Genomic DNA, 27706 nt, shown 5'->3' with positions numbered 1-27706 from the left:
TTTACTGTGCTCCCATCATTAGGATTTCAAATGTGCTTAAAAAAAAGGTGCTTAAAAAAAAGGGGCAAGGAGAAAAATGTTGGACTGGAAGATAATTGTGTCTAAACAGCCCTGTAATTTAAAATTTAAACAGATGATTTTGTTTGGATTAGAAATCAGACATTGTTTTGGTCAGATACATTGTAGTGATACTACAGCATTGTTAAACCCCGGAGCTTTCCTATAGGGGTCGGCATCTCTCCTTCATTTGAAAAGGACTCTCTTTTCTTTTGTATGGGAGAGGAAATAAATTAGCCACTAACAGAGCTGAAGAGGAAAGATTGCTGAAGATAACTTCTAGAGCTGATAAGAATTGCAGTGGAATACAGGCATACTTCAGAGATATTGCAGGTTCGGTTCCAGACCACTGCAATAAAGTGAGTCACACTGTATCTGCAAAATGCAGTAAAGTGAAACACAATAAAACCAAGGTATGCCTATATATAGATAGAAGTCACATAGTACATGTCAAGTCCATACTCAGACTTTTACTGAGTCATATGGTTAATTTCCCTGATATGAAATAAACTTTGCTCTCAATTTTACTCCTCTTCCCAGCCTGCACAAAGAGGGGCCTCATTCCAAACCAACTAAATCTGAATAGTGAAGAGGTAAGACCTAAGCAGAGTAGGGAGAAAAGCATCTCTGGGTGATTTTGTTTGGCCTCTGGCAAAGGTCATAGACTTAGATACAGCGTCCTCACTGGTCTATTTAGTTTCCCTCAGGGTAGTAGTTCCCTGAGATTTTAGGGTACATCTTAAACAGCATGTATGTAACAATTATCCAAGGAACATAATTAAAATACAGAGTCTGAAAGTTTGAGACGTGGCATAAGAAGTCAGTATTTTAATAAACATCCTAGCAGGTGTTCTGAGCAAAACAGTTTGAAAACAACATGCTGGGTATTCATTTCAGAAAGTGATTTGATAAAATCATCAATCAGGCTGACAAGTAGTCTGATTTCATGCATCTTTGAAAAGCCTGTTAATAAAATGATCTCTCCACCACCATAAATGATGCCTATAATTTCATGTTCAGATTGCTAAGATTGTCTGACTAAAAAGCAACATTTTAACAGATGTAGAAGCATTATTGATTAACAGGGATGGTACTCAAGCAGAGATTTTTTTTTTTAATCATCCTATAGATTAGAGACCTCATGCCAGGGTTACAGAATTGTATGTATAGTCTTTTTACCCAGTCTCTCAACTGTTTTGACTCACTACTACCCTGTATAACTCTCTAAAATTCATTTTTGGTTTTAACTGACAAAGTTTTCAAGATTTTATTAAAAAGTCTGTTTTTCATATCAAGAATAAGGCTGTTTAGGGCACACTCCAGTTGTAATGCAGCAGAACACTGTTAAATTGAGTGAGGTATCGTAAACATATTTAAGCCAAGAGTGTGTACTATGTGATTCCATTTATATGAAGTAAAATACAGGGAAATTAATCTATGCTAGAAATCAGGGTGATGTTTACCGTTGGAGGACAAAACTAATCTATTCTAGAAATCAGGATGATGTTTATCCTTGGAGGACATAGCATGGCTAGTGACTGAAAGGAACGTGAGGCGGGGCTTCTGAGGTGCTGGTGATATTCTGGTTCTTGATTTGGGTGCTGGTTACACAGGTTTGTTTTGTTTATGAAAATTAATTGAGCTATACATTTAGGATTTTGTGTACTATTTGAACTTATGTAGTACATCAGTGAAAAGCTACCCCCCAAAAAGCAGACTAGCATTTAAGTTCTATATTTTTAACTGAATCACTTGCTTTACTTAAGTGTTGCTGTTTGTATATTGAGACTTAGATTTCCTCATTTCATATTTATAGCAGTAAAATATTTTTCTGAAATTAAAAAATACAGTATTCTTTATCTAAAGATACCTTCAAACAAAATTTCTGAAAGAGGCTGTTGCTTTCATCAGGATTCTTGGTTATTATAATGGAGGGATATGTATTATATATATAGCACTTTAAAAGTATTTTATCAGCTTTCATATATTCTCATTATTGATTGAGAATAGTCAATTTTTTAAGTGTTTCAGGAGCTGAAAAAAGATAGTGTTTTCTCATAAAATAGTTTTTGAAGCAGACCAGTATTATCTTTATGATTGGTGGCCCCAGTCATGGTTAGGGTAAAAGGCTTAAGGAAAGTCAAACAACAGTTGGATAGAAGAGAACTCAGAATTATAAAATTCTTAGGCTGTCAATCAGGTGCCTGGCTCACTGAGCCCAAACCTGAAATATAGCCTATGTGGGGCAGAAAAACTCATTGAAAATAGGTGTAGGATTTTGTTAGATGAAAATGGGCTTCTTACAGATTTTGGAAAATGCCACATGCCATTTGACCAGCTTGGATAAAAAGTACAGATAAGGGAGTTAAAGAGAATATTAATTCCTTTATACCTCCTAAGAAGTAAGAATACTTTGTTTATCTTATAGAATATATTGAAGAAAATAGCATCGGAAATAACTTAGCTTTCAATAAGGTTCATGTGAATTCTTACCTTTAGTGCTAAGAGCGTTAACAGGTTTTAGATACGCAAAAACACAGTTAACAAAAATTTTTACTTATACCACTAGTAATAAAGCCTATGTATAGAACACGATAGGAATGATTATACACTTGATTTAGATAATTTTAGCAGTTTAGGGTGTCTTTATTTATGAACCCTAAACATATCCCTTTAGAAGAAACTCTGAAGGAGATTAAGGCGCAGTCGCACTGACAGTGTGGCCAAGAGCAGTTTCCCTGGATGATGGCACCAGGGAAACTGACACTCACCTGCTTAGATGACAGATGTGGTGAGGTTTACAGTCTACCTTTCCTGGTAGTAGTGGTTTAGAAATTACATACCTTACTGCAGAGTCATTGTTTTCACAGGTCAGGAATGGAAGGGGAGGGAGTCTCTATTACATTCCTTCTGCTTCTATCAAACCTTTGAGGCCCCTTAGCACCTCAGCTTTTTAGCAGCTAACAGTGCAGTGTTTTGCATACTCTTGTACATGTTTGCAATCAACAGGACTGTCTTAACTGAAGAAAACAGATGAGTCTGGGAAAATTCTGCTCCCAAAATACAGTTACTAAACTAACCTCCCTTCTTTCAATTCATAATATCTTTGCACTAATGAAAAATGTAACATTTTAATTATATTTATGCTGAAGATTTTGTGTTGCCATTTCATTATCGTTGTTCTTACTTTTACCCTTTTTATCTTTTAGATCCATGTAAAGGCTCATTTTGACTATGACCCCTCAGATGACCCTTATGTTCCATGTCGAGAGTTAGGTCTGTCTTTTCAAAAAGGGGATATACTTCATGTAATCAGTCAAGAAGATCCAAATTGGTGGCAGGCCTACAGGGAAGGGGATGAAGATAATCAGCCTCTAGCTGGGCTTGTTCCAGGTAAGAGACAGTATAGTAGAAAGTACAAAGTTTAAAAAAACATTTAAAATACAAATCTTCAAAGAGAAAAACTCACTTTTTCATGCCTTTTAAAAAATGATGTAAATACTTTTTCACGTCGTTGATTTTTATGTTGTATCTGTAACATAAGTATCTTGAATATAAATTAACCAATTTGTTGGGCTTTAGAATGGAATTACGATATAATCTCGTCAGCCAATCCCATGTTGTACTACATTCACTGTAGGTACATTGAGACTACCCTGTTTTCAAGGCAACAAAACTTGTATTGAACAACAAAAGCATCAAGGCAACAAAACTTATACTATAACAGGAGATTATCATCAACTGGAGCATCAAACTTGATATCTAAATAGGAATTTGTGAAGGTGCATCACTTTATAAGGAATCAGGAGAGTAAGACTACTGAATTTATCTCTCCTAAGATATCTTAGGGTGGAAATAGGATGCCCCCAACTTTTCATTGAAGAAGACTCTCTAATTTATACTAAAATAAAACTTTAGCTCACATTGGACATTAAGATTATTAAGGGAACATATTTCTTCTGAAGAGTGAAGATGATGCTTAATGGAATGAAGTGTATAGATGTAATTTTTCCTACAAATTGTTCCTGCGGTTCCCAGGATGTCGATGTGGTGGAATGAGGGAAACAGAACCAAGGAAAGTATAATAAGATATTAGTGAAGGCAAAGGAATACTCACAGAATGATGAAATGGGAATAAAGTGATAATTCATCGGCTTATTCACTCAAAAAATACTGTTATATCAGCACTGTATAAGGCACTGAGATAAGCTTCTCTTCCATATTTGACTTTAAAGCATATCCGTTAATACTTTAATTATACATTAATGTAAAACAATATGTGTTTTTTTCTTTTTTTGTGTGCCCTACTTTATAATACTTACATGGAATTGTCTGTTACAGTACTGTGTACTGTATATTCTCAGTTTGTAAACTTCTAGGCCAGTGACTACATCTTACTAATTCTTTTAAATTTAGGGCAGTATCTGCTAAATTAATAAATAGGTGGTTTTTAAAAATAGTTCTGCCAGAACTGGTGCTTCTGATTAGACCTTCTAAGGCTGTTTTTTTTTTAAAAAAACTCTTCCAAGCCTTGACTTTTGCCTATAACATTTTTTAGGGATTATACCTCCTATTAAACCTTAAGATTTTAAGCATAACAGATCTGGCTATAGAATTTGGCTTACAATGAATGTGACTACAAGTAATACATTATGTGTATAATAAAGTCACAGCCACAAATCATCTGCTTTAAAACCCCAAAGCTGGAGATTCTGTGTATACTGACGCATATATCAAGGAAGGAGGAATGGGCTTCTTATATTAAGTTCAGAGGATGATACTGTACCCTTGATTCTTCACAGTAACAGTTACAGGAACATTCCTCTAGAATCCTGGGGTACTGGGCAGCCATTATGGTTCGTAGTGCTTGTGCCAGATATCAATTTGATATCTTTCACCATGTCAGCTTTAGCCCATAAATACTTAGAACTAATACCTATTGACTGATTGATTACATTGAGTTTCTGAAAATAGATAGATAAATCAAGGAAGTTTTAATGATACCATTTGTAAGTCTTTTTATAGGACAAATAAATGGACCCATGTTAGTTTGAGTTTGACAGTTTTCTGTCAGGAGGATTTCTAAGAGGTTATAATGTCCATCTCCCACTAATGTCTGCTTCTATTTCAAAAACAGTCTACATATGTGTGTACTATAAAAATGTGCCATAGCAGTACATTACTGTAATGTTTTTAAACACTTTAATATGTAAATTATTTAAATTATTTTGTTCTTTTTTTTCTAAATCTGTTGAAGTCAAATACTTTTTTAAAAAATTTAATGCTCTTAAAAATCAATGAGCAAATTCCATCTATGATGTTGGGATAATCTGTTGAACTTAGTGCATTTTATAAGAGCACAAGCAAAAACAGTATTGAGTTTGATATACATAAAAAACATTAAAAGAAATCAAGTCATCTCCAGAAGCTGTACAGATTGTGTTTCTAGATAAAACAAGTAGCTATGACTATAGGGAAATTTTTAAGAATCTCTGGCCTGAAATGGAAAGAATTAAATATAAAAATTAAATATAAAAGTAGAACTCTAATTCAGAATTTTCTAATTAAAGCCACTTTTATCCTTCAGAAAAAAAATACATTTGATTCTAAGGTGGATGTCTGAAAAGAACATGAAAATCAGAAACCTTGAAAGCCTCCTATATTTAAAATCTTAATCCTGAGAGGAAAAATGTAATAGGTTTTTCATTTATTTGTATCATGGGTAGCTTACGGTAGAAATGAAAAATCTTTAAAGCGTATACATACATACAAAGAAAAAGAGGGATTGAAAATGATAAATGCAAGGGAATATGTTGAATGGTGTCTTGGAATCAAAAACTGGTGACTGTTTACATATTATTTTGGAAAGTTAACTCCTAGAATTAATTTGCTTGATTTGCAATAATTCAAATGATCAGAACCATTGTAACATCCAGCACAGTGCTTTCCACATAGTAGATGCTAAATGAAAACTTTGTAAAAATTGAACTATTAAATTTTCTAGCACTGGTTTGTTATTTATCTTTTTTAATAGATGATATATAGTCCAGTAATACATGTTCTAGGATTGATTGAGAGCAAGGTGGAGACTTAATACTTTAACTGTTTGGAGCGTATAATCATAGTTGATATACTCTGATGTGGTGGCAGGAGGATTTAGAAGGGAATATAAATGAAGAGTTACTTCTGGTGGTGTCCCTTGATTTAAAAAAAAATACTTCTATCCTTTTGACTTAACTATTTTGCTCTTTTTCCTTTCTGCTTATTAGGGAAAAGCTTTCAGCAGCAAAGGGAAGCCATGAAGCAAACCATAGAAGAAGATAAGGAGCCAGAAAAATCAGGTTGGACACTTATATTTGACATTGAGGTTTCTTGGGTCTTCATCTGGAATCAGGTTTAGATTTACATATCATAACTGTCAAGAAAGAGGTATTCATGGCAAGAGTGATGTGAGAAGCAAAACTGATTACCTTAGGACTGTAAAGGAAGGAGAGGATTTAAGTATTAAAGATTATCTATCTGTGATGTGAGATTAATGGAAAATTATAACTACTTCTCTGAAAAATAGTTCTTCTATGAACAATGTAACATGTGTCTATAAACTTAAATTTAAAACTATTTGAGTTCTTCTATTTGAAATATGTAGCTTTATTCAAGGAAACAAATACCACATTTATACTTAGGTTTTTTATTCTCAACAGGAAAACTATGGTGTGCAAAGAAGAATAAAAAGAAGAGGAAAAAGGTTTTATATAATGCCAATAAAAATGATGGTAAGTTCCACTCTCAGATATAGTTGTATTTATATCCGAAAGAGGTCCATATCTAACACTTGAAAGAAATTAAATTGATATTTTCAGGGAATTTTATTTCTGGTCTTGGCCTCTTAATGTAACATGTGTGCTTAATAAAGCCATTTAGCAGAAATTATTTTCTTTTGGAATCCTATGAGGAATGCACAGTTTTAAATTCTGAGAAAAACTGGTATAAAAATTAGAGTACAATTTAGCATGTACAGTGTTATATTGATAGTTTCCTCATAAATTTTTTCCTACTTAAACTCTTTATTTGCAAAATTAATACATGTTTCTAACAAATTCTAACAATATAGCTGTATTTTAAGTAAAAAATGAACATTTTGTCTACAGTAACTCATGTCACCAAGGCAAGCCATTGCATAGAGCCTGCTGACTGAGTCAGGCACACAGGAGAGTTTTCTGTTCTATTTTAATTTATTGTTAAGATTAAAAAAATTTTAAGTTGTAGCTTCTCTTAAAATCAAAAGCTCAAATAACACTGGGCTCATATTCCCCCATGACACTGGTCTGCTGGACCTGAATGATATGCTTTTGCCTTTATACTGGGCACCTACTTAGTTCAGCAGTCTCCGCCACATCCAATTTTTTATAAACCCAGCCTGATTTAGTGCTTTCATTACCTTCTTGGTTGGTCCTTATGGGCTTTAGAATTTGCTACCCCTTCTTTAATTCACATTAGAAACAAGCCAAATAATAAAGCAAAGGGAGTCTTTAACTTCTTACACAATTTATAAGGCTTATTTTTATTCTCTCAATACCTTGAAAATTTCTTAAGTGGCATAAATTGAACTGGTGAAAATAAAATGTTATAGATTATTGGAAAATTTGATACAAAACTAAACCTGAGATTCCATCTACTATAATAAATTTTTTTTCCCAAAATAAACATCCTTAATGCTAATTGATAGATTATGTAGCTAAGAAGATTTATTGGAATTTTAATCTTTTCCTCTATACTTGGGTAAGTGATTAATATCTGTTTCTTTATGTTTTGAAATACACTAAAATTAACTGGTTCAGCTCTAATAGCTGTTATATTATGATATATCTACATCTGTGAATCAAAATGCTTCCACAGTCTGTACATGTTAGAAGAAGGAACTTAGATTTTTCAGAGGGAAAAGCGTTTTGAGAAGGGAAGGAATTACATTTCTGCTCATAGTGCTGTTATCATAATTAACATTTTTATTAATAACTATCATTTATAATAACTTCTGTTCCAGGGGCAGTAACCTTCATCCATTTAGTTCTCAAAATAAATTCCTTGAGATTACAGATTAATGAATTCAAGTTCAGATGTGAAAGTGGCCTGCTTAAGTTCTTACAGCTAATACATGGTTGAGTTGGAGTTTAAACAACTAGAGTTTGAGTTCCTGCTCTGTGCTCTGTGCTAAGCACTGACAAGATTAAGATGGTCCCCTGCCCCCATGGAACTTATAGCTGACGGTCTGACTACACATCTGATGCTCTTACCCAGTTAGGTGAAGTAATATGATTGAGAAGATAGCAGGTCACTAGTTGTCTGCCTTTGTTCTTACCACTTGACAGCTCTGATTTCATCTGGATTATGGGCTTTAGGAATGTTACCCCACCTGTTATAATTTATACCTCTTCTTGAATCATGATCTCAGGTTAGTATTATTATTCCAGGATAAAGTAAACATAAGTGTAGAAAGTTGGATAGCATAGATATGCTGTGTTTTCAAGTTATATGATCACAGAAAAGTATTCCAGCTTTCTCTGATAACACTAGTTGCAGCACTATTTGTAAATGTTTGTCTATGCCAGGTATTGTTTGCAGCATATACATTGTCTTCTCCTTAAACCAACCCTCTAATTAAAGTATTAGTATCCCCATTTTACAAAAATGACAGATATTATTCTCATTAGTTTAGGCCTTGGTGCCTCACCCTCTGTCAAAGTATTGGCTGCAAACTAGCTATTTGATATGAATCAGTATAGTTATATTGTATTAAACATTCAAACACAGTATGAAATGAGAAGCAATAAACATTTCTAGAAGGATTAATATATTATTTGATTTATTTTCATAATCCTGGCAAGGATATAATGACATGGGAAAATACTCATGATTTTCCATATTACTGTATTGATCCCAAAAGTTAAGCATTTTTAATGATAATAACTTGTGCTTTTTTTCAATTTTTTGAAAGATCTATGAGTATATATTTATTACATGGCAATAATTCTGTCTGAAGGGCTTAACTTTTTCTTTTTCAAAGATTATGACAATGAAGAGATCTTAACTTATGAGGAAATGTCACTTTATCATCAGCCAGCAAATAGGAAAAGACCTATCATTTTGATTGGTCCACAGAACTGTGGCCAGAATGAATTGCGTCAGAGGCTCATGAACAAAGAGAAAGACCGCTTTGCATCTGCAGTTCCTCGTAAGTTTGGATGCATTCCCATTTTCCTGTGCTTTTCAGCTTACTACCTTAGAACCTAACTGTGTAGGGAAGTTTTTCACCCATTTCATCAAAAGAGTGTTGTCCAAGAAAGAGGAACTTTGTTTTAACCAAATCTTTTGAGAATTTGCTATTAAAGATAGTCACTCTTGATAAATATACATTTTCTCTAAGAGTATGGTACTAATTACTTTCTAAATGAATTTCAATTTGGGCCTCTTACAATGCCGTGCTCAGTATGGAATCAGCTCCTGTTTTTTTTAACTGATGCAGAAGATAGAAATTTAGACCTAATTTAGACCTAATTTCTGAATGCAAAAGTTCTGTTTAAAGATTGTATAGTACCTAATCTTATGGAAAAACTGAGTGATAGTATTTTATTTTACTTTTAAAATTTATTTATTTATATTTATTTTTGGCTGCGTTGGGTCTTCGTTGCTGCGCGTGGGCTTTCTCTAGTTGCAGCAAGTAGGGGCTACTCTTTGTTGCAGTGCGTGGACTTCTCATTGTGGTGGCTTCTCTTGTTGCAGAGCAAGGGCTCTAGGCACGTGGGCTTCAGTAGTTGTGGCACGTGGGCTCAGTAGTTGTGGCTTGTGGGCTCTAGAGTGCAGGCTCAGTAGGTTGTGGCGCATGGGTTTAGTTGCTCCACGGCATGTGGGATCTTCCCAGACCAGGGCTCAAATCCGTGTCCCCTGCGTTGGCAAGCAGATTCTTAACCACTGTGCCACCAGGGAGGTCCCCAGAGTGATAGTATTTTAAATGAAATGCAAGATGAAGTAATTTGGAGTGTAAGCATAAAACATACTAAAGGTAATGGTTATTAAGATAGTAAAAACACAGTTTTGTTCATTTCTCAATCTAGAAATAAAACCAGTCAATGTTAAATTAAACACATGGGGGTCTAACATTTCCTTAATTCATTATTTTTAAATTTGTATTACAAAATAAACATTTTTTCTGACTAACAGAATTATCCCTCATCCTTACTCTGATCCACGTCCGTTATTTTTACCTGATTTTGTTTGCCTAGATACAACTCGGAGTCGGCGAGACCATGAAGTAGCCGGTAGAGATTACCACTTTGTTTCACGGCAGGCATTTGAGGCAGACGTAGCAGCTGGAAAGTTCATTGAGCATGGTGAATTTGAGAAAAATTTGTATGGAACCAGCATAGATTCTGTACGGCAAGTGATCAACTCGGGCAAAATATGTCTTTTAAGTCTTCGTACACAGGTAAAAACTATTTTGGTTTAGGGTGTTGAACTTGAGGACATTTTTCACAGAGTAATTTTTAGTGGGAACTGTATTTTGGTCCAAGAACCACAGGACCTAATTAAGTTCTCATACAGTTTTTTCACACTGATTCCCTACGAATTTAGGTTGCTAAATCTCTTTCAGTTTCCTCTGAGGGGAAAATACATATATTCCATACTTACATATACACATGTACATGTTTTCTGAAACTTAAAATACAGTAACTGTAGTGCTAGTATAGTACTTTAGTATTTTAAAGGTTATAAAAGAGTTTCCCTTTCCTGATTCTTATGTGAGAAAAATTAGAATAATTAGAGGTCATTTTTATGGTTTTAAACGACATAGTTCAAGTATTAGTAAGTATCATTATGAGTGCTGGGTTCTATCTAACGAAATGTCCACTGTTCTATTATCTGTCATACAAAAGAAAACCTTCAAAAATTACTAACAGTTGCTTTTTAGATTTCCATTAAAAATAAAATAATTTTAGAAATTTGGGATTTTTAAGATTGTGTTTGTTGTGAATTTTTTTTTCTTTTTGTACATTGTACAGCTTTAGCATAAAACTTTCCTTAATGTCGTGGAACCTACTGTGTATGTCAACTCACGAGACATAGGTAGTGGTCATTAAAGAGATGTATATGAAAGAGAATTGAGGGACTTCCCTGGTGGCGCAGGGGTTAAGAATCCGCCTGCCAGTGCAGGGGACACGGGTTCAAGCCCTGGTTTGGGAAGATCCCACGTGCTGCGGAGCAACTAAGCCCGTGCACCACAACTACTGAGCCTGCGCTCTAGAGCCTATGAACCACAACTGCTGAGCCCGTGTGCCACAACTACTGAAGCCCATGTGCCTAGAGCCCGTGGTCCGCAACAAGAAAAGCCACCGCAATGAGAAGCCCGCGCGCCACAACGAAGAGTAGTGCCCCCTGCTCACCACAACTAGAGAAAGCCCGCGCACAGCAACAAAGACCCAACGCAGCCAAAGATAAATAAATTTATTTAAAAAAAGAAGAGAGAGAGAGAGAGAGAATTGATTCCAAAATGGCTTTCCTGAAATAGTAATTAGGTTTTCTTTATTTTTTAGTGAACAAAAGAGCTTATTAGTCTCTGCTGTTTCAACTATAAATATCAGACTTAAGAGAAGGATTGATGTTTTTACTAAATTCCTTCAGAATTCTTTATATTATTTTGGCTAACAAATTTACCAAAGAACTTAGAGTAGTTAAGCATATTGTCTTAATTACTGTTTTTAAGATAGAAAAGGACATGTCCCTATAATCCCCATTTTTGTAGAGTGCTTCAATTTAGGGACACACATTCATGCAAAGGCAAGGTGAAAACCACAGTCTCTTAATCCAGACAGTATGCTTTTTCTTCTTGGATGTGCTTTTCCAGAATTTTCTTTTGTATGTGTATGTGAAGTTTTTCTCTGATTCTTTTTGCATTTAGACCCTGGCACATGGTAAGGTGGCTGCTCATTTGTAATTCCTTCAAAATGGATTTTTAATATGGTTATTTTAATCTGTGTGTGATCTTATTAGCAGGGTATTTTATCATCACATAGTTGTAATTCTTCATTAATTTTATTTCATTACATATAAAGAGTAAGCCAATATTCTGTGTGTGTTATAGGTACACAATATATTCTTATATTGAATGGTTAAGATCTATCTTTTCTTTACAGTCATTGAAGACTCTCCGGAACTCAGACTTGAAACCATATATTATCTTCATTGCACCTCCTTCACAAGAAAGACTTCGGGCATTATTGGCCAAAGAGGGCAAGAATCCAAAGGTAAAGTTATTATACTGTCATACTATTCCATTGAAAGTAACATGAAACAGTCATGGCTTAATATGTCACAGTGCTTAAAAACTACATCAGGCTTCCCTGGTGGCGCAGTGGTTGAGAGTCCGCCTGCCGATGCAGGGGACACAGGTTCGTGCCCCGGTCCGGGAAGATCCCACATGCCGCGGAGCGGCTGGGCCCGTGAGCCATGGCCGCTGAGCCTGCGCATCCGGAGCCTGTGCTCCGCAACGGGAGAGGCCACAACAGTGAGAGGCCCGTGTACCGCAAAAAAAAAAAAAAAACAAAAAAAAACTACATCAGCTTAGGCTTTCAAACGGATTATTCTTTCTGCCATATCACTTTCCCAAAACTGCCACAGTTGCCTCTGGTTGGACTTCAGCAGCTCTCCAAAGCAGGGGGCTTCTCTTGTTGTTCTGCATACATTCTCTATTATCACTCCAAATGTATGGTAGGAATACATACATTTTTATGTATTCCTACCATATATACATACAGTAATACATACACCTTTGGCATTTCTTAAAACTTCCTTACCCTTCTTCACACAGATCTATGTTATTTCTAACAAGGATTAGGTAACACCCTCCCCCCACACCAAATATTCTCAGCAGATTCTTAGGGATTACCCACTTTTATCTGCAGATATTCCACATATGCAAGGAGCCAAACTTGAGTCCTCTTGCTTTTCTCTTCTTTTTTCTCATTGAAATTTTATGTTCTGTTGTCTTCTGCCTTTGATCTTTTTGTATGATCTGAAATGGAAAAATGTTTTTAGTTATTATTTTTTTTTGCCAGAATATAGTCAAATTTTATTTTATATGTTATAAGGTACAAACATATGATGCCAGAGATTGTACTTTAAATTTGGCATTGAAAAAATATAATTTGGAAATATAAATAATTATTCAAAGTTCCATAATATATTACTCCTCAGATTTGAAATTCAAAATCTGGCGTTCCTTTCCTACGCCCCAAGATATCAGTCAGCATGAGGTTGTGAATCTTGTGTTGCAACATGCAGCAGAGAATTCATCTTTGAATCCTTTAACTTTGGGTAACACTTAGTTTTCTTTAGTTTCATAGCAGAAAATAGCTGCTCACAAACATAAGTACTTCCAAACATGGACAGAACCTTTGCATAATGGTTTTTATATTTAGGGTAACCTCCCAAGATATCTGTAGAATTCTGGGATTCCAACGTTATCATATTTGGCTTTCAGTATAGTGTTGACCTGCAATTCAGTAACTTCCATTTGTAGCTCTTTATTCACATTATTAATACTAATTGAGAAAGGGGAACTAAACAAGATTAGTTCATTCTCATAAAGTTGGAAAAGTCAGAGAACGTTTTTTGGAATTGAGTCTTCAACTCTTTAATTTGGGGAATGTAGTTCAGGCTGTCATTTTCATTTTCAAAAACTAATTTCATCGTAGGAAAGTGGGCCAGGTTGTTCCTTCCCAAATGAGTCTACCAAAGACAAAATTTCACTAGGAATGAGCCAACTGAATCATACATTTGTGTCACCACTTGTGAACGCCTTTGCAGAGAAATATCCAGCATGTTTAGATATGTTATAATAATGTCAACCAAAAAGGTTAAGTCTCTGACCCAATCTTTGCTCGTAAGCTGAGGCTCAGATTTTCCTCTAGAAGACATGAAAAAGTCAGTTTCCTCCAACTGTTCAAAAAGCTGCCTTAGGACTACACCACAGTTCAGCCACTTAAGTTCCATAGAGCAGAACATGTTTCCATATTGTGTGTCTAACTGATTAAACACAGCACCGATTTCTGTGGTCCGAGCCATGGGAGTGTATCCAGGTTATGGTATAAACTATGTCCATGACGTGATCCATTTTTAATCTTTTAGCACAAAGTGTCTCCTGGAGAATGAGACCGTGCAGAGACTTAAGTTCCTTGTCTTGGCAAAGCCCTGACACTTTAGATTTCAGTTTTGTAACTAGTTCTTTAACACTAACCATCACAGAGTCACCATCTGTGCTAATACTTACCAACTTTGACCAGTCCACGTTAAATTTTTTTAAGACTTTTCTCAACACGTAAAACTATTTCCTGATGTTGTGCCTGTTATGGGAACCATGTCCAGAAGTTCTTTGATCACATCAAAAGTTTCATTGACACCATGAATAAATACAGCTACGTGGGGGGGTGTTATTTCCATCCACACCTTCCTGAGCTAAATGGAAAAAAGCCACAAATGATTCAGCTTTTTCTTGCAACTTGTCCTGCAAGTTCTCAGTCGTATTGTTAACATGCTGGGCAACAACATTACCAGTTAGTCTTATGTTGGCAAATGCGTGTCTGTTCAGGGCACATGATTTCTGCTGCGCTCAACAGACAGTCTTTGATAAACTCGCCATCTGCAAGAGGTTTTGCTGACCAGGCAATTTTCTCACTTAATACATAACTACATTTCATGGCAGCATCACTTATTTTATCCACGTTCAAAAGCAGATCATGTTGAAATTTCAGTCTTTTTTTCAGTTTGTTGAATTTTCTGTCACACATCTTTTCTGTAAATCCATCGTGGTTCCTATGATGGTTGCTTTCATAATGGTGTTTTAGGTTACATTCTCTCGACACAGACAGGCTTTGTTTGCATATTAAACATGTAGGAACATTCTTTACCTCCACAAAGAAATACGCTCTCTCACATTTTTCTTGAAATGCATGGCTTTCTTATTCTTTCGTTTTCCCATTCTCCAAGTGCTCTTTTTTCCATCTCTTTCATCTTGGCCTTGGCTTTTTTCTCCAACAAGGTCCAGAACTACAGCAAGCCCACCGATCTCTGTTCCTTGCTTCTCTTCCAAGGCTCACTGTGCATCGGCCTGTGACTTGAAGTCAATATAGGCGATCCTTTCACTCATCCTATCCTTGCTCACCAATCTGATTTGAAAAGCATCCTAAAACACTTCTATTAATTCATGCTGAGTGACTTTGTCAGGCAGGTTCTTGATCAAAAGTGTTTTGGCATTTCGATCTTTCTTTGTTTCCTTTCCCTTTGGTTTCTTCAATTTAGTTTCGTATCCAAGGACCTTTGTTTCACTGAGTTCCAGGGCTTTTTCCTGGTCATCAGCAGATTTAAAATTCACTAACCAAATCTCCTTCTAATTTCTGTTTTTTGGTTTCAGTGGAAGCCTTCTGTTTGGTCATTTCCTTCTGTTTATCAGGTGCTTTCTTCGTAGGCTCTTCATCCTCCTCCGAGTTCTCATGTCTCTTCTCATGGTCCTTGAGCTTGGCACTCCTCCTGTCTTTTGGCAAATTGGCCCCTGTGGCTCCCCTCCTGTGTGGTGATATTAATTTCTCAGCAAACATGGGAGCCAGAAACGTTTTTTTTTTTATTTTATTTCCGGGAGCAGTAGCAACCTTCCTACCATTCTTAGGGACGACAGCCTCATCTCTGCTGCCATTGTCATTATCTTCTGACATCTCATCTTCCCCATCTTCTATTTCTTTTAGGGAAAGACTCATTTTCTTTAGTTCACCTTGATTTGTTTTCCTCTCCAGACTGAGAACTCATTGTTAACGGGACCAGCTTCCATCTCTACCCCCATCAAAATTAACAACATAAATACGGAGTCTAAAGCCAGAAACTTTAACCATCACTTCCCAAATTAACCCGCACAGTGTCGTCCCTGACGAGTTCTCCTCCCTTTAAGGCTATCGCTGGTGTAGGGCACTGCCCACTCAGAGCCCTGCAGGCCATTACACGCAGCCAACCAGGACTGGACGCCCAGGAGAAGCCTGCAGCATCCCACAGGCACCAACAGGCCAGGAAGGCCCTCTCAGCAGCCGCCCAGGACTCTAGGCCCCAGGCAGTTAATTATTTTAGATGCTGGATGTGGTTGAGGTAGTCCATATTATACCAAACAGTACTAAAAATTAAATGATAATATATTGATATATTAATCAGAAAGCATTGACATTTTATTTAAATGTATGAAATGAAAACTGTCAAGTGACATGCTATATCAAAGTAACAAATACTCTTCCTTGTTTTTTGCCAATTTCCTAAAAATTTCTATTTTACAAAGGAATCACTTAGATCTCATTTCATTTGCTATGCCTTTAAATCTCCTTAAAAGCCATAAAAACACATAATAATATTCCTCCCTAAAATCTCCTCAAAAGTTTTTGATTCTTGACTATTCACCACACCCACCAGCCCTCTTTTTTCCTCCCCAAGGTATCTTTTTCTACTCTGGGTCTACTTACATTTGTTATTCAGTCTGTATGTGAAGGTGGTATTTTTCAGTGTCTTCGACATCAGGGACTTTCCCATCCTTTGTGTTGAGCATAATTCTGGTTGCTTTATTTAGGCTAAGTAGGCCAGCTGGTTAAAGTAGTGTTTCACTCCTTTTTCATTTTTGCAACACAAGTGCAAGTTCATAAATAAGTAGGGTCAGAGTATCTGCTGTCCTAAGCACTTGAGATGATACAAAAGAAATCTGAGACATAAAGTGGGGGAGGTGGTGGTTGTGGGATGAACTGGGAGATTGGGATTGACATATAGACACTAATATGTATGAAATAGATAACTAATAAGAACCTGCTGTATTAAAAAACTAAAATAAAATTCAAAAAAAAATATGAGACATGTTCGCTGGCTGTTCTTGAGGATCACATATAATAAGGAAAACTAGATTGACAGTCTATGAAACTTGGTGCCCAGTTAACTACTTTGGTGGACCAGAAATACTGTAGTGGTTCTAGGAGAGGAATGCACATAAAGGACCAAAATGGACTCCATTTTACTTGTTCAACCTAGTTTTCTATTTTCTGACATGCACACTTATTTTTTGTTAGGTTATTCTTCTCCAGCAAGAATTTGATAGCATGCCAAGGGCCACATGCCGTTCCAAAACATGTTAAGCAACTTTCTTTTGGTTAGTGGTCTCTGCCAGGGCTCTCATGGAATTTTTTTACCTATTTTATTTTTGATATTTTAATATTTAATTGTAATATTTAAAATATTTTTACCTACTTTATTTTTAATTCAGATTGAGTGAGTTCTAGAAAGAATACCTATTAACAGTTGACCCTTGAACAATGTGGGGTTTGGGCACCAAAACCTCCATACAGTTGAAAATCTGTGTGTAACTTATAGTTGGCCCTCCATATCTGCAGTTCCACATCCTCAGATTCAACCAACTGCAGACAGTGTAGTACTGTAGTATTAACTATTGAAAAAAATCTGTGTACAAGTGAACTGTGCATTTCAAGCCTGTGTTGTTCAAGGGTCAACTATATACATGCTTTTAAAGCAGGAACTTAATCAGTTACCACAATGTTTTAGCAGTATACAATGTGCTTGATTTTCTAATTATAGTTTTCTAATTTTAAAAAATTAACTTTATTGAGATTACTTTACATGCATGCATTTTAATTGTATAATTTAGTGAGTTTTGGCAAAATGTGTACCTGTGAAACCACCATGCCAATCAACATTTAGAACATTTGCATCACTCTAGAAAAGTTCTCTCATGCCCCTTTAAAGTTAATACCCCTCCACTCTTTCCTAGGTAACCACTTACCTACTTTCTGTCGCTATAGATTTGTCTGTTCTGGAAGTTCATATAAATGGAAACCATTTATAAGTTTAAGTTTATAACCATTTATAAGTAAGTTTAAATTTGTATTTAGCTTTTTTTAAAATAAATTTATTTATTTATTATTCATTTTTGGCTGTGTTGGGTCTTCATTGCTGCACGCGGGCTTTCTCTAGTTGCAGTGAGTGGGGGCCACTCTTCGTTGAGGTGTGTGGGCTTCTCATTGCGGTGGCTTCTCTTGTTGCGGAGCATGGGCTCTAGGCGCTAGGGCTTCAGCACCTGTGGCACGTGGGCTCAGTAGCTGTGGCTCGCTTGCTCTAGAGTGCAGGCTCAGCAGTTGTGGCACACGGGCTTAGTTGCTCTGTGGCATGTGGGATCTTCCTGGACCAGGGCTCGAACCTGTGTCCCCTGCATTGGCAGGTGGGTTCTTAACCACTGCGCCACCAAGGAAGTCCTGTATCTAGCTTTTGATAAGTATAATGTTTTTAAGATTCATCTATGTTGCATCTAACAGTAGTTCGTATCTTATTGCTGAGTTGTGTACCATGATCTAAATATATCACAATTTGTCCATTCACCAGTTAAAAAACATTAGGGTTGTTTCCAATTTTGAGCTGGTGACTAAAGCAGCTCTAAACATTCATAGTTTTTTGGTGGACATATGTTTTCATTTTTCTTGAATTGCTGGATCAAGATGATAAGTGTATGTTTTAAGTGTATAAAAAGTACAAAACTATTTTATAAACAGTTTTCCTTTCTACACTCTCACTTTGGTTCCATTTGCTCTACATCCTTACCAACTTCTGCTGCTGTTGTTTTGTAACAACTTTTTAGTCATTCTAATAGGTGTGAAGTGTTACCGTTGTGGTTTTCATTTGCATTTTCCTGATGACTAATGATAGCATCTTTTCATGTAGTCATTTGGACAAATTCTTTTGTGAAATGTCTCAAGTTTTATTTTTTTTAATTGAGTTGCTTTCTTGTTGAATTGTAAAAATTCTTTATATATTCTGGATATAAATATTTTTTCAAACTCTTTGTAATTTAAAAACATATTTTTTGAAGATCAGAATTGTTTTTAATGAAGTACCTCTGTCCCTTGGTATGCATGGGAGATTGGTTTCAGCACCTGCTGCGATACTAAAATGGAGGATGCTTAAGTCCCATACTTGGCCTTCCATACCACAGTTTCATGTCTTCAACCAACCATGGATCATGTAGAACTCTATTTATTGAAAAACATCTCTGTATACACAGTTCAAACCTGTGTTGTTCAAGGGTCAACTGCATAATTTTTTTCATTTTTCTTATGGTTAATGATTTTTGTGTATTGTCTAAAAAAATTTGCCTACTCCAAGATTATAAAGATTTATTCTGTATTTTCTTCTAAAAGCTTTCTTGTATTAGCTTTCCCTTTAAGGTCTATAATCTATCTCAAATTAATCTTTATTTTAGTGTGATGTAAGTGTTTGTTTTTTTTTTTAATCACACATGGCTATCCAATTGCTTTAGTATCATTTCTTGAAAAAGGCTATCCTTTTTTTCCCATTGAATTACATTGGCATCTTTGTCAAAAATGACTTGACCAAATATGTAGCGGGGAGGGATTATTTCTGGACTCTATTCTGTATTTATGCTGAATCACATTGTCTTGATTACTGTAGCTTTATCTTTTCTCGAAAAATGGTCATTAAAAGGAATGAAGTACTGATACATGGTACAACATGGATGAACCTTGAAAACATAAGTAAAAGAACCCAGTCACAAAAGACCATATTTTGTATGATTCCATTATTTGGAATGTCCAGAATAAGCAAATCTATAGAGACCTGAAGTAGATTAGTGGTTTCCTAGGGCTGGGGGTTGGGAGAAAATGGGGAGTGGCTGCCAATGACTGTGGGGTTTTGGAGGGAGCGGGGTGAGGGGGGATGGAGGGTGATGAAAATGTTTTGAAATTGATTGTGGTGTTGATTGCACAACTCCTCTGTGACTATACTAAAAACTATTGAATTGTACATTTTAAGTGGGTAAATTGTATGAATCCCCCATTGAATTGCTTCCAGTTCACCATTAAATGGGTGAATTGTAAATGAATTATATCTCAAGAAACCTGTTATCTGGGCAAAATAAATCCCAGTGGGCTTTTCTCTGGAAATTGAAAAGATTATTTTAAAATTGTATGGAAATTTTAAAGAATAACCAAAACACTTTAGAAAAAGAAATAAGTTGGGAGACATTTTTGTTAATTTTCTTTATTGTTTGACTATTTTCCATTTAATTGACTTATTTTTATTCTTATACTTACTTTGGCTTTAATTTGCACTTGCTATAGTTTCTGAAGAAAATTAGATGATTTTTAAACCTTTCTTCTTTTCTAATATAAAGTTATAAATTTCCTTCTAAGTAGTTCTTTAGTTGCATCCTACAAATTAAGGTTATATTTTTCATTACCATTTTGTTAGAAATATTTTCTAGTTTCCTCTGTCATTTTCTTTAACCCATGGGTTATTTAGAAGTATCTAATTCCCATCTGTTGGAGATTTATAAAATATTTTATTGATCTACAATTCCATTGTGGTAAGAGAACATACTCTGTAAGATGTCAGTCTTTCAAATCTTGGTGAGTCTTATTTTATGACCCAGTATCTGTTCTATCTTGGTGCATGTTCCTGCACACCAGTAAGAATGTATATTTTGCAGCTGTTGGGTAAAGGGTGGTGTATCTGATTGCCTTTTATGTTTTATCTTCTTTGGTATTTAATAGTGTTTTATCACACAGTAGAAGTGTTGAGTAAAAACAAATTCTCAATTTTAACTCTGTGAGATAGTGCTAACTAAGAAAGTGATGGTGTTCCTCACCAAATGCAAAATTTAAATAATCAGTTATTTCATTGTACTGTGAATCTGTTCTGCTGTAATGGGGGCTTGAGAGTGGTAAACTAATAGTATGAACTATTGTGGTCAATTCTGCCTATAGATAATTTTTTCAGGCCAAAGATATTTGAGCAAAAACATTTTGTTTCAATTTCGTCATGAATTGTAATTTGAAAAATTAAAACATAAACTACCAAGTAAATAAGTCATTTTGGCAAAAGATGAATACTTAAATTTGATAAAGAAAAACTAGGTGGATTAGATATTCGTGTGAATCTATGTAAGATGTGGGGCTTAACATTTATATTTCAAATCTAGTAACACAAGGTTTAGAGTCTACCTTGAATTCTAGAATGTTCTTTCAATAATCTTCAGCTTTGAGTAGACATAAGTTTTAACCAGAATGTCACAGTATGTTCAGTTACTGTGGTGTAGTAGAGTCCCTGCTGGGAAACAAAGGATTCTGTGTACCAGAGCCAGATGCACAACATTCCAGAACGAAAATTAGAGGGCCACACAAGAAACTAATTCAGGACAAGCCAGAGCTGTCATTTTTTTTCCCTTGACTTATGTTTGTTTTTATCTTTAATATCCCATAACTTAAAGACAGTGATATAAAATTAATACTACTTAACACTATGATATACGATCTTATGTTACATACATGATAAGGAAATAAGAGAGGGAAGAAAACAAAGATATTTTAATAAAAATGTATTCTGAAGTAAATAATGAAGAAATACTTATGACAACTACAGTCCTTATTTCTTTAACTGGTCACATGGTCATAGGTGGTATTTGTAACTACTTTCTTCTACTATGGTTTTTTTTTTTAACATCTTTATTGCAGTATAATTGCTTTACAGTGGTGTGTTTCTGCTATATAACAAAGTGAATCAGTTATACATATACATATGTTCCCATATCTCTTCCCTCTTGCATCTCCCTCCCTCCCACCCTCCCTATCCCACCCCTCTAGGTGGTCACAAACCACCGAGCTGATCTCCCTGTGCTATGCGGCTCTAGTGAGTTGGATGGACCTAGAGTCTGTCATACAGAGTGAAGTAAGTCAGAAAGAGAAAAACAAATACCGTATGCTAACACATATATATGGAATCTAAGAAAAAAAGGGTGATGAAGAACCTAGGGGTAAAACGGAATAAAGACACAGACCTACTAGAGAATGGACTTGAGGATATGGGGAGGGGGAAGGGTAAGCTGTGACAAAGTGAGAGAGTGGCATGGACATATATACACTGTCATATTTTTAATGTTTTCCTTCTGTTAAAAAAGTTCAACCAGTTGAACAATACAAATTGTTTGGTATTGTGGGTCCAATATAGTATTGATGTGTGGCCTTTATGTCTGAGACATATGGACATTTAATTAGTTCTCTTCATCAACAGGGGTTATCTGGGGGCAGTTTCACTTTCTTGGACACATGTGCCTGATTATCAGAAGGTTCTCGATAAGTTTTGCATATAACCTTGCCATCTGCTTATCTGTGAAACAGCTGTTTCCTTTATGCATTATTTTAAAGTAGCCTGCTCTATATGGCTTCCCAAACTCTTCTTAGGATACTTGTTTTTGCATCTTGAAGACCTCCTTTGTGTATTGAAAGCAGAGAAGCAATTTTAAAAGCTATTTCCCCCAAAAAATATATTAATTAAAATCTTGGATTTCCAGCAGTGTTTTCATAGAAAAAGGTACCCATTCTGTTGATCCTTTTCTCATGATGTTTACTCTTTTTAACTCTGCAACAGATATAGAGGGCAGGGGTTCTTTATAAGAGCCAAGAGCAGGTGGCACTTGAGGTCCTGCCAGAAAGGTTCACTGTTACAGAAGATGTTATTTTTAGGAAGAGGTTATGGTGCCCTGAAATGTTTGAAAACGACGTCTGTAGGGAATTCAAAGTAACAGTCTGTGCTCTTGAAGCCTCTTCTTGTGGATAAGACAGAAATATATAAAAACCTAAATAGCAGTATAAACAGGTTATATTGAGTTGCAAATGGTTCACAGTGTCAGTGCTGAAGATACCAGAGCAAAGGAAATCCCTGTGGCCATGACAGGGTTGGGTTGAACACTGGAGACTGAGTATTTTGAGAGACAGAAGGAAAGCAGTGTTAAGGCCATTTCTTGTTCTTCAGCCATCTCTGACTCATTGTATATTTTGGTAAGGAATGGACTACCTCTTAATTTTTTTTTTTTTGGCGGTACGCAGGCCTCTCACTGTTGTGGCCTCTCCCGTTGCGGACGGAGCACAGGCTCCGGACGCGCAGGCTCAGCGGCCATGGCTCACGGACCCAGCCGCTCCGCGGCATATGGGATCTTCCCAGACCGGGGCACGAACCCCTGTCCCCTGCATTGGCAGGCGAACTCTCAACCACTGCGCCACCAGGGAAGCCCCTACCTCATAATTCTTATCTTCTCTTTGCAGCCTGAAGAGTTGAGAGAAATCATTGAGAAGACTAGAGAGATGGAGCAGAACAATGGCCACTACTTTGACACAGCAATTGTGAACTCGGATCTTGATAAAGCCTATCAGGAATTGCTTAGGTTGATTAACAAACTTGATACTGAACCTCAGTGGGTGCCATCCACTTGGCTGAGGTGAAGGAAACATCCATTCTGTGGCATGATTGGACTTGATCTGGCAAACTGCCAATAGGAAGATAGCCCTGATACCTGAGCAAGTCTCTGAGAAGGTGGCAGGCAGTATAAATTGTAGACCTGTTCTTAGATCTTGAACTAGTGAGAAGAAAATCCCCTTAGGCAATTCATTAACAGCATTCTTTATTCTCTGTACATGGGCTTTAGAGGTTCTTGCCTCATTTGGGGATTTTAAATGGAAGTTTTCAACAGAGCAGTTCCATTTTATCCACATAAAAACCTTTTAATTCTGTTTTCATCTAACCAACTCTTTTCTGCCTAGTCATATTTCCATGAAAAACTTGTGTGTGTATACACAATGGTCCATGTCTCACATAGTAATAAATATTGATGTTACTTAACAGTTAACTTAAATGACTTCATGGGAATTTGTGGGTGAAGGGAAACTGCTTCTGTGCACTGGGCAAGACAACAGTATTTGGTTAGTCACCAGAACTACTTTAAAAAAAAATGGTGCCACTTTGGTCTGGAGCTACTCTGTTAGGCTTGAATTCATTTGTATGTCTTTTAATTCATAAAAACATTCCGTTAGAAGCACCAATTTTTTAGCCCAAACTTGTGGATCAGAGTTCACTGCACATGTGAAAGGTTTATGCAACGGTCACACCTGTTTTAGACTCTGCTCTAAAACATGTACAACATATGCTGATCTTTTTAAAGGTATAATGATTTTCTGAATTTTTTTCTTTAATCGTTGCAACGGATTGGGTAACTTTTACTTCCTTTTCCTGATCTGCATAGTACAATAGAATGTATAAGTTACATTTTTACGAATGGCAGATATTGATATAAACTCTGTTGACTGTTAAGTTTCTTCCTCATGATGCAAATAGTTTTTTACATGCATAAAAGGACATAGCACATTGGACAGTTTTTTCATTTTTATATATGAGCACAGTATAATTTGATGACTGTGCCATATATGTAGGTAATAAACTGGAATTTGTGATCAATATAGTTGCTGTACTGTATACTAATATTTAATAGATTGACAAATGGTCATTGATTACACTTGTTCAGCATTGGAATAAAATTATATGAGGGAAATGATATGACAATTGACTTTGAGATCAGAAGGAAAAGATGACCTGAAAGTCATTTGAACATTTTAGGAAAAGAACATTGCAGGGGAAAAGTTAAGCATATAGAAATAGGTTTTTATCCTGATAAGGTCTGCCTCTTATGATCAGAATGCAACAAGCTAAATCATAAAACATTTAAGCTAATGAAACTTTCATACTGTCTCTATAGCTTGTAGCTTTAAAATTCAACTTCTGTAATTGGCATGGAAAGTTAATTTGTAGTATTTTCAAGGCTTAAGGGATGGTGTGATGTGTGACAAACAACCTCAAATGTGAATGTCTTGATTTTATTTATATGGTGACTTTAGCTACAATTTCCTGTTCCCAAAGCTAAACACTGGAATAATACTGAATTGTCACTTAATTTAACATAAGCAACTGTTTTTAATGAGTAGTTTGTCTCAGTGTCATGTACATACTTGAGTTTTTCTCCTTTGCATAATATTATTTGAACAAATTGTAGACAGTTTATATGCTGCCTATTTCTGTTGAAATTCACATGGCCTCAAAGTTGGCTGTGGAATATATCTTGTGTGGAAATACTTTCAAGATAATGTTCCTTAGGAGGAAAGTAACATTCCTAGGTTGAGGTAAGGAATGCCATACATACTGTCTCTTCAGGTCTGAAACACTCCAGTTTATGGCAGGAAAATGCAAAGGTCACAGTGATTTTCAGCACTGAAAACAAGGCACTGTAAGTACTTAATCTTTTCAGTTTTCCAGTATACTTTCTCTTTAGGAATGAAAGGTAGTCTGTGGTAGACAGTGGAGTTTTGTGAGCTGCTTATCATAACTGACAACTATTTTCAACCCTACGATCTAAAACGTTTGCAGTTTGAGTCAAGTTAGAATGAGATTTCAGGCGGTGTCAGTAAGCGGCTGCCGCGCTAGTCCCTGAGTTACCTGTAGACCACAGGGCCAACACTAGGGCCATGTGCTATGCAGGCTCAGGCATGGCTTTAACAAGCAAGTCCAAGTCCCCTACCGAGGCACATGCTATGCCGTAGTATACTTCTTGAAAATCTAAGCTGATGAGGTATTTTGGGGATCAGTTAAGTCCTATATATTTTTCTCCTTCCTCATCAGCAGTGGTAGAGGGATAGAAATGTTTATATCCCAACTTTCCTCAATACTGGTGATATGGATGTGCTGATATTCGACACAGTCCCTACAAAGTGAAAACTGAGTTGTTGCTGACTTCCTTGAAAGAAAATGGAAAAAAGCCTTGCTCTCCACCTAGTTGTGCCCTACACCGCTCTGGCCAATTCCATTTCCTGTCCCTCTGTGGTTCTGATTGGAGACCCCAGTGTGGAGGGAGGTCTTAACCACTTATAGGAATGATACCAATCGCTAATGAAATGTACATTAGTTCAAGTAAGGAAATAATCTTCCTTTACTAAATTTCCTTAAGTCAGAACAAACAGAAAGGAGAATAGTGTTTAGATTAATCCAGATTTGCTTTCTATGAAAATCTAATGTCTGGATTTTTTTTTTCCTTTTCTCATGGCCTAAGGAATAATTTGAATGTAATTCTGTGAATGTGTGTGGAAAATTTAAACCAGGGATTTAGCCTTAATAAAGGTAACCTTTCTGACATCTATTGTTAATTCTCCTTTGTACTCTTATCCTGCCTGTATCTGCACTCTGTTGTTTGAGATGTAACACTGCACATTGTAATGTAAAAATAAAAAGTAAAATTATATTTCAAATTTAAAAAGTCACTGAATACTTTCTCTTGCTGTGTTTATATCCTCTACCATTCAAGGTGTCAACACATCTAAAATGACCCACCCTTGTCTTCAAGTTTTGCCAGAATCAAGTCCGTTGGAACCTCTGGGTGAAACACAAATACGTTTTAATTTATTCTTCACAGTGGGGGAGTGCCCCCTACTGGCACAAATGTAGGTTCTGTTTCCTTAATTGTTTAAACTGTATTAAAGATGATTGATAGATAGATAGACAACTTAAAGCTGTGAACTCTGGAACTAGTTTTCTGGGGAAGAAGGTACGTAATACTCAGGCGAATTCCACTACATGCAACCACCAATTTGAGAACACTGAGGATAGGATGACTTGTTGACAAATATATAACATATTTTCATTCTCCATTCTTCATCCCTCCCCTTTTTCTATAATACCTACCCTGTATCTCCCAAAGGCCGCCAATCATGTACCAGAAAGTGTTTGTTACACATACACACACATGCTACCCCAGTCCAGCTTTCTATTCCTATTCCTGATCTACTCCCTTCCCATACAGCTCCAGTCACCCCAACCCTACACAACAAATTTTCTGTCCACTCTTGTCTCTTTCTTTTTAACAATATGCTAAACTGTAAAATCTTCTACACTTATGTAGCCAAAGCCAGTAAGTACCAGAGGTTTATGGTGCCACAGGAAAAACTCTAGGGTACTTCTCTGGCTTAGTTCCTTAAGTTGAACATAAATTTATCTAAATGAAAACCCACGAAACCTGGCTCTCTGCATCTACTTTCCAGCTAATTTTTGCCTCCTACGGAGCCGTACATACATACATACCACTTAAGAACCAAGGCTCTGAAATCAAGATACATTTGGCCTGCCTTCCACCTGCAAAATGGAGATGATGGTATTTATAACTCACTAGAGTGTTGGGAGGATTAAATATTAAGCAGTTCATTGTTACCTATATTTTCAAGACTTACGAACTCAGTTGTTGGTTTTCCAATCACTACTGAATTTACATTGAATCTGAGATTTTATTGTGAGCAGCAACAGGATTTCCTAAAAATCAGCTCCTCCAGGACAGGCCTTATGTCTTTACCTTTACCCAAAGTTTTTAACATAGGGGAGGCAAAAAGGATAGAAATTAAGGATGTAAAAATTCTGAAGGTAGACTGCCTGGATTTAAATCTGGGATTCACCACTTCAAGCTCATTGTGCCTCAAAATTTTCTTCTGTGAAATGCAGGATTAAAACAATATGTACCTCTTAATGGTTGTTGTGATGAGATAATAATAGATAAAACACAAATGTCTAATACCACTAAGCTATTTTATAGTAGGTCTTTGTTAAATGTATGCAAAATTACTTTAAAATTAGTCTATGCTGTGATATCAGTTGATTTAAACACAATACGGTTAAGGCTAGTGTCACAATTTCACTA

General features: G+C 36.0%; 1 protein-coding gene across 4 annotated transcripts in view; it reads left to right on the top strand.

The window, feature by feature from the left end:
• PALS1 (protein associated with LIN7 1, MAGUK p55 family member) overlaps positions 1-26596 on the top strand; it is a 103043-nt gene extending 76447 nt beyond the window's left edge. For 2 of the 4 annotated variants that reach the window (XM_060140851.1, XM_060140824.1), the window contains 8 exons: positions 3267-3450; positions 6327-6398; positions 6759-6830; positions 9119-9286; positions 10335-10537; positions 12243-12353; positions 23247-23419; positions 25183-26265. In XM_060140851.1, the coding sequence (XP_059996834.1) occupies positions 3267-3450; positions 6327-6398; positions 6759-6830; positions 9119-9286; positions 10335-10537; positions 12243-12353; positions 23247-23419; positions 25183-25243 (1044 nt within the window). In that variant the 3' untranslated portion in view covers positions 25244-26265. Of the gene's footprint in view, positions 1-3266; positions 3451-6326; positions 6399-6758; positions 6831-9118; positions 9287-10334; positions 10538-12242; positions 12354-23246; positions 26266-26326 lie in introns of those variants that run through there. The other 2 variants (XM_060140834.1, XM_060140841.1) reach the window with 2 other exon arrangements.
• The last annotated feature ends 1110 nt before the right edge of the window (positions 26597-27706 follow it).

Source organism: Lagenorhynchus albirostris, chromosome 1 (genome assembly GCF_949774975.1).
Source record: "Lagenorhynchus albirostris chromosome 1, mLagAlb1.1, whole genome shotgun sequence".
NCBI classification, from domain to species: Eukaryota; Metazoa; Chordata; class Mammalia; order Artiodactyla; family Delphinidae; genus Lagenorhynchus; species Lagenorhynchus albirostris.
The sequence above is the reverse complement of the archived record's forward strand: the minus strand, read 5'-3'. Positions and strand labels throughout refer to the sequence as shown.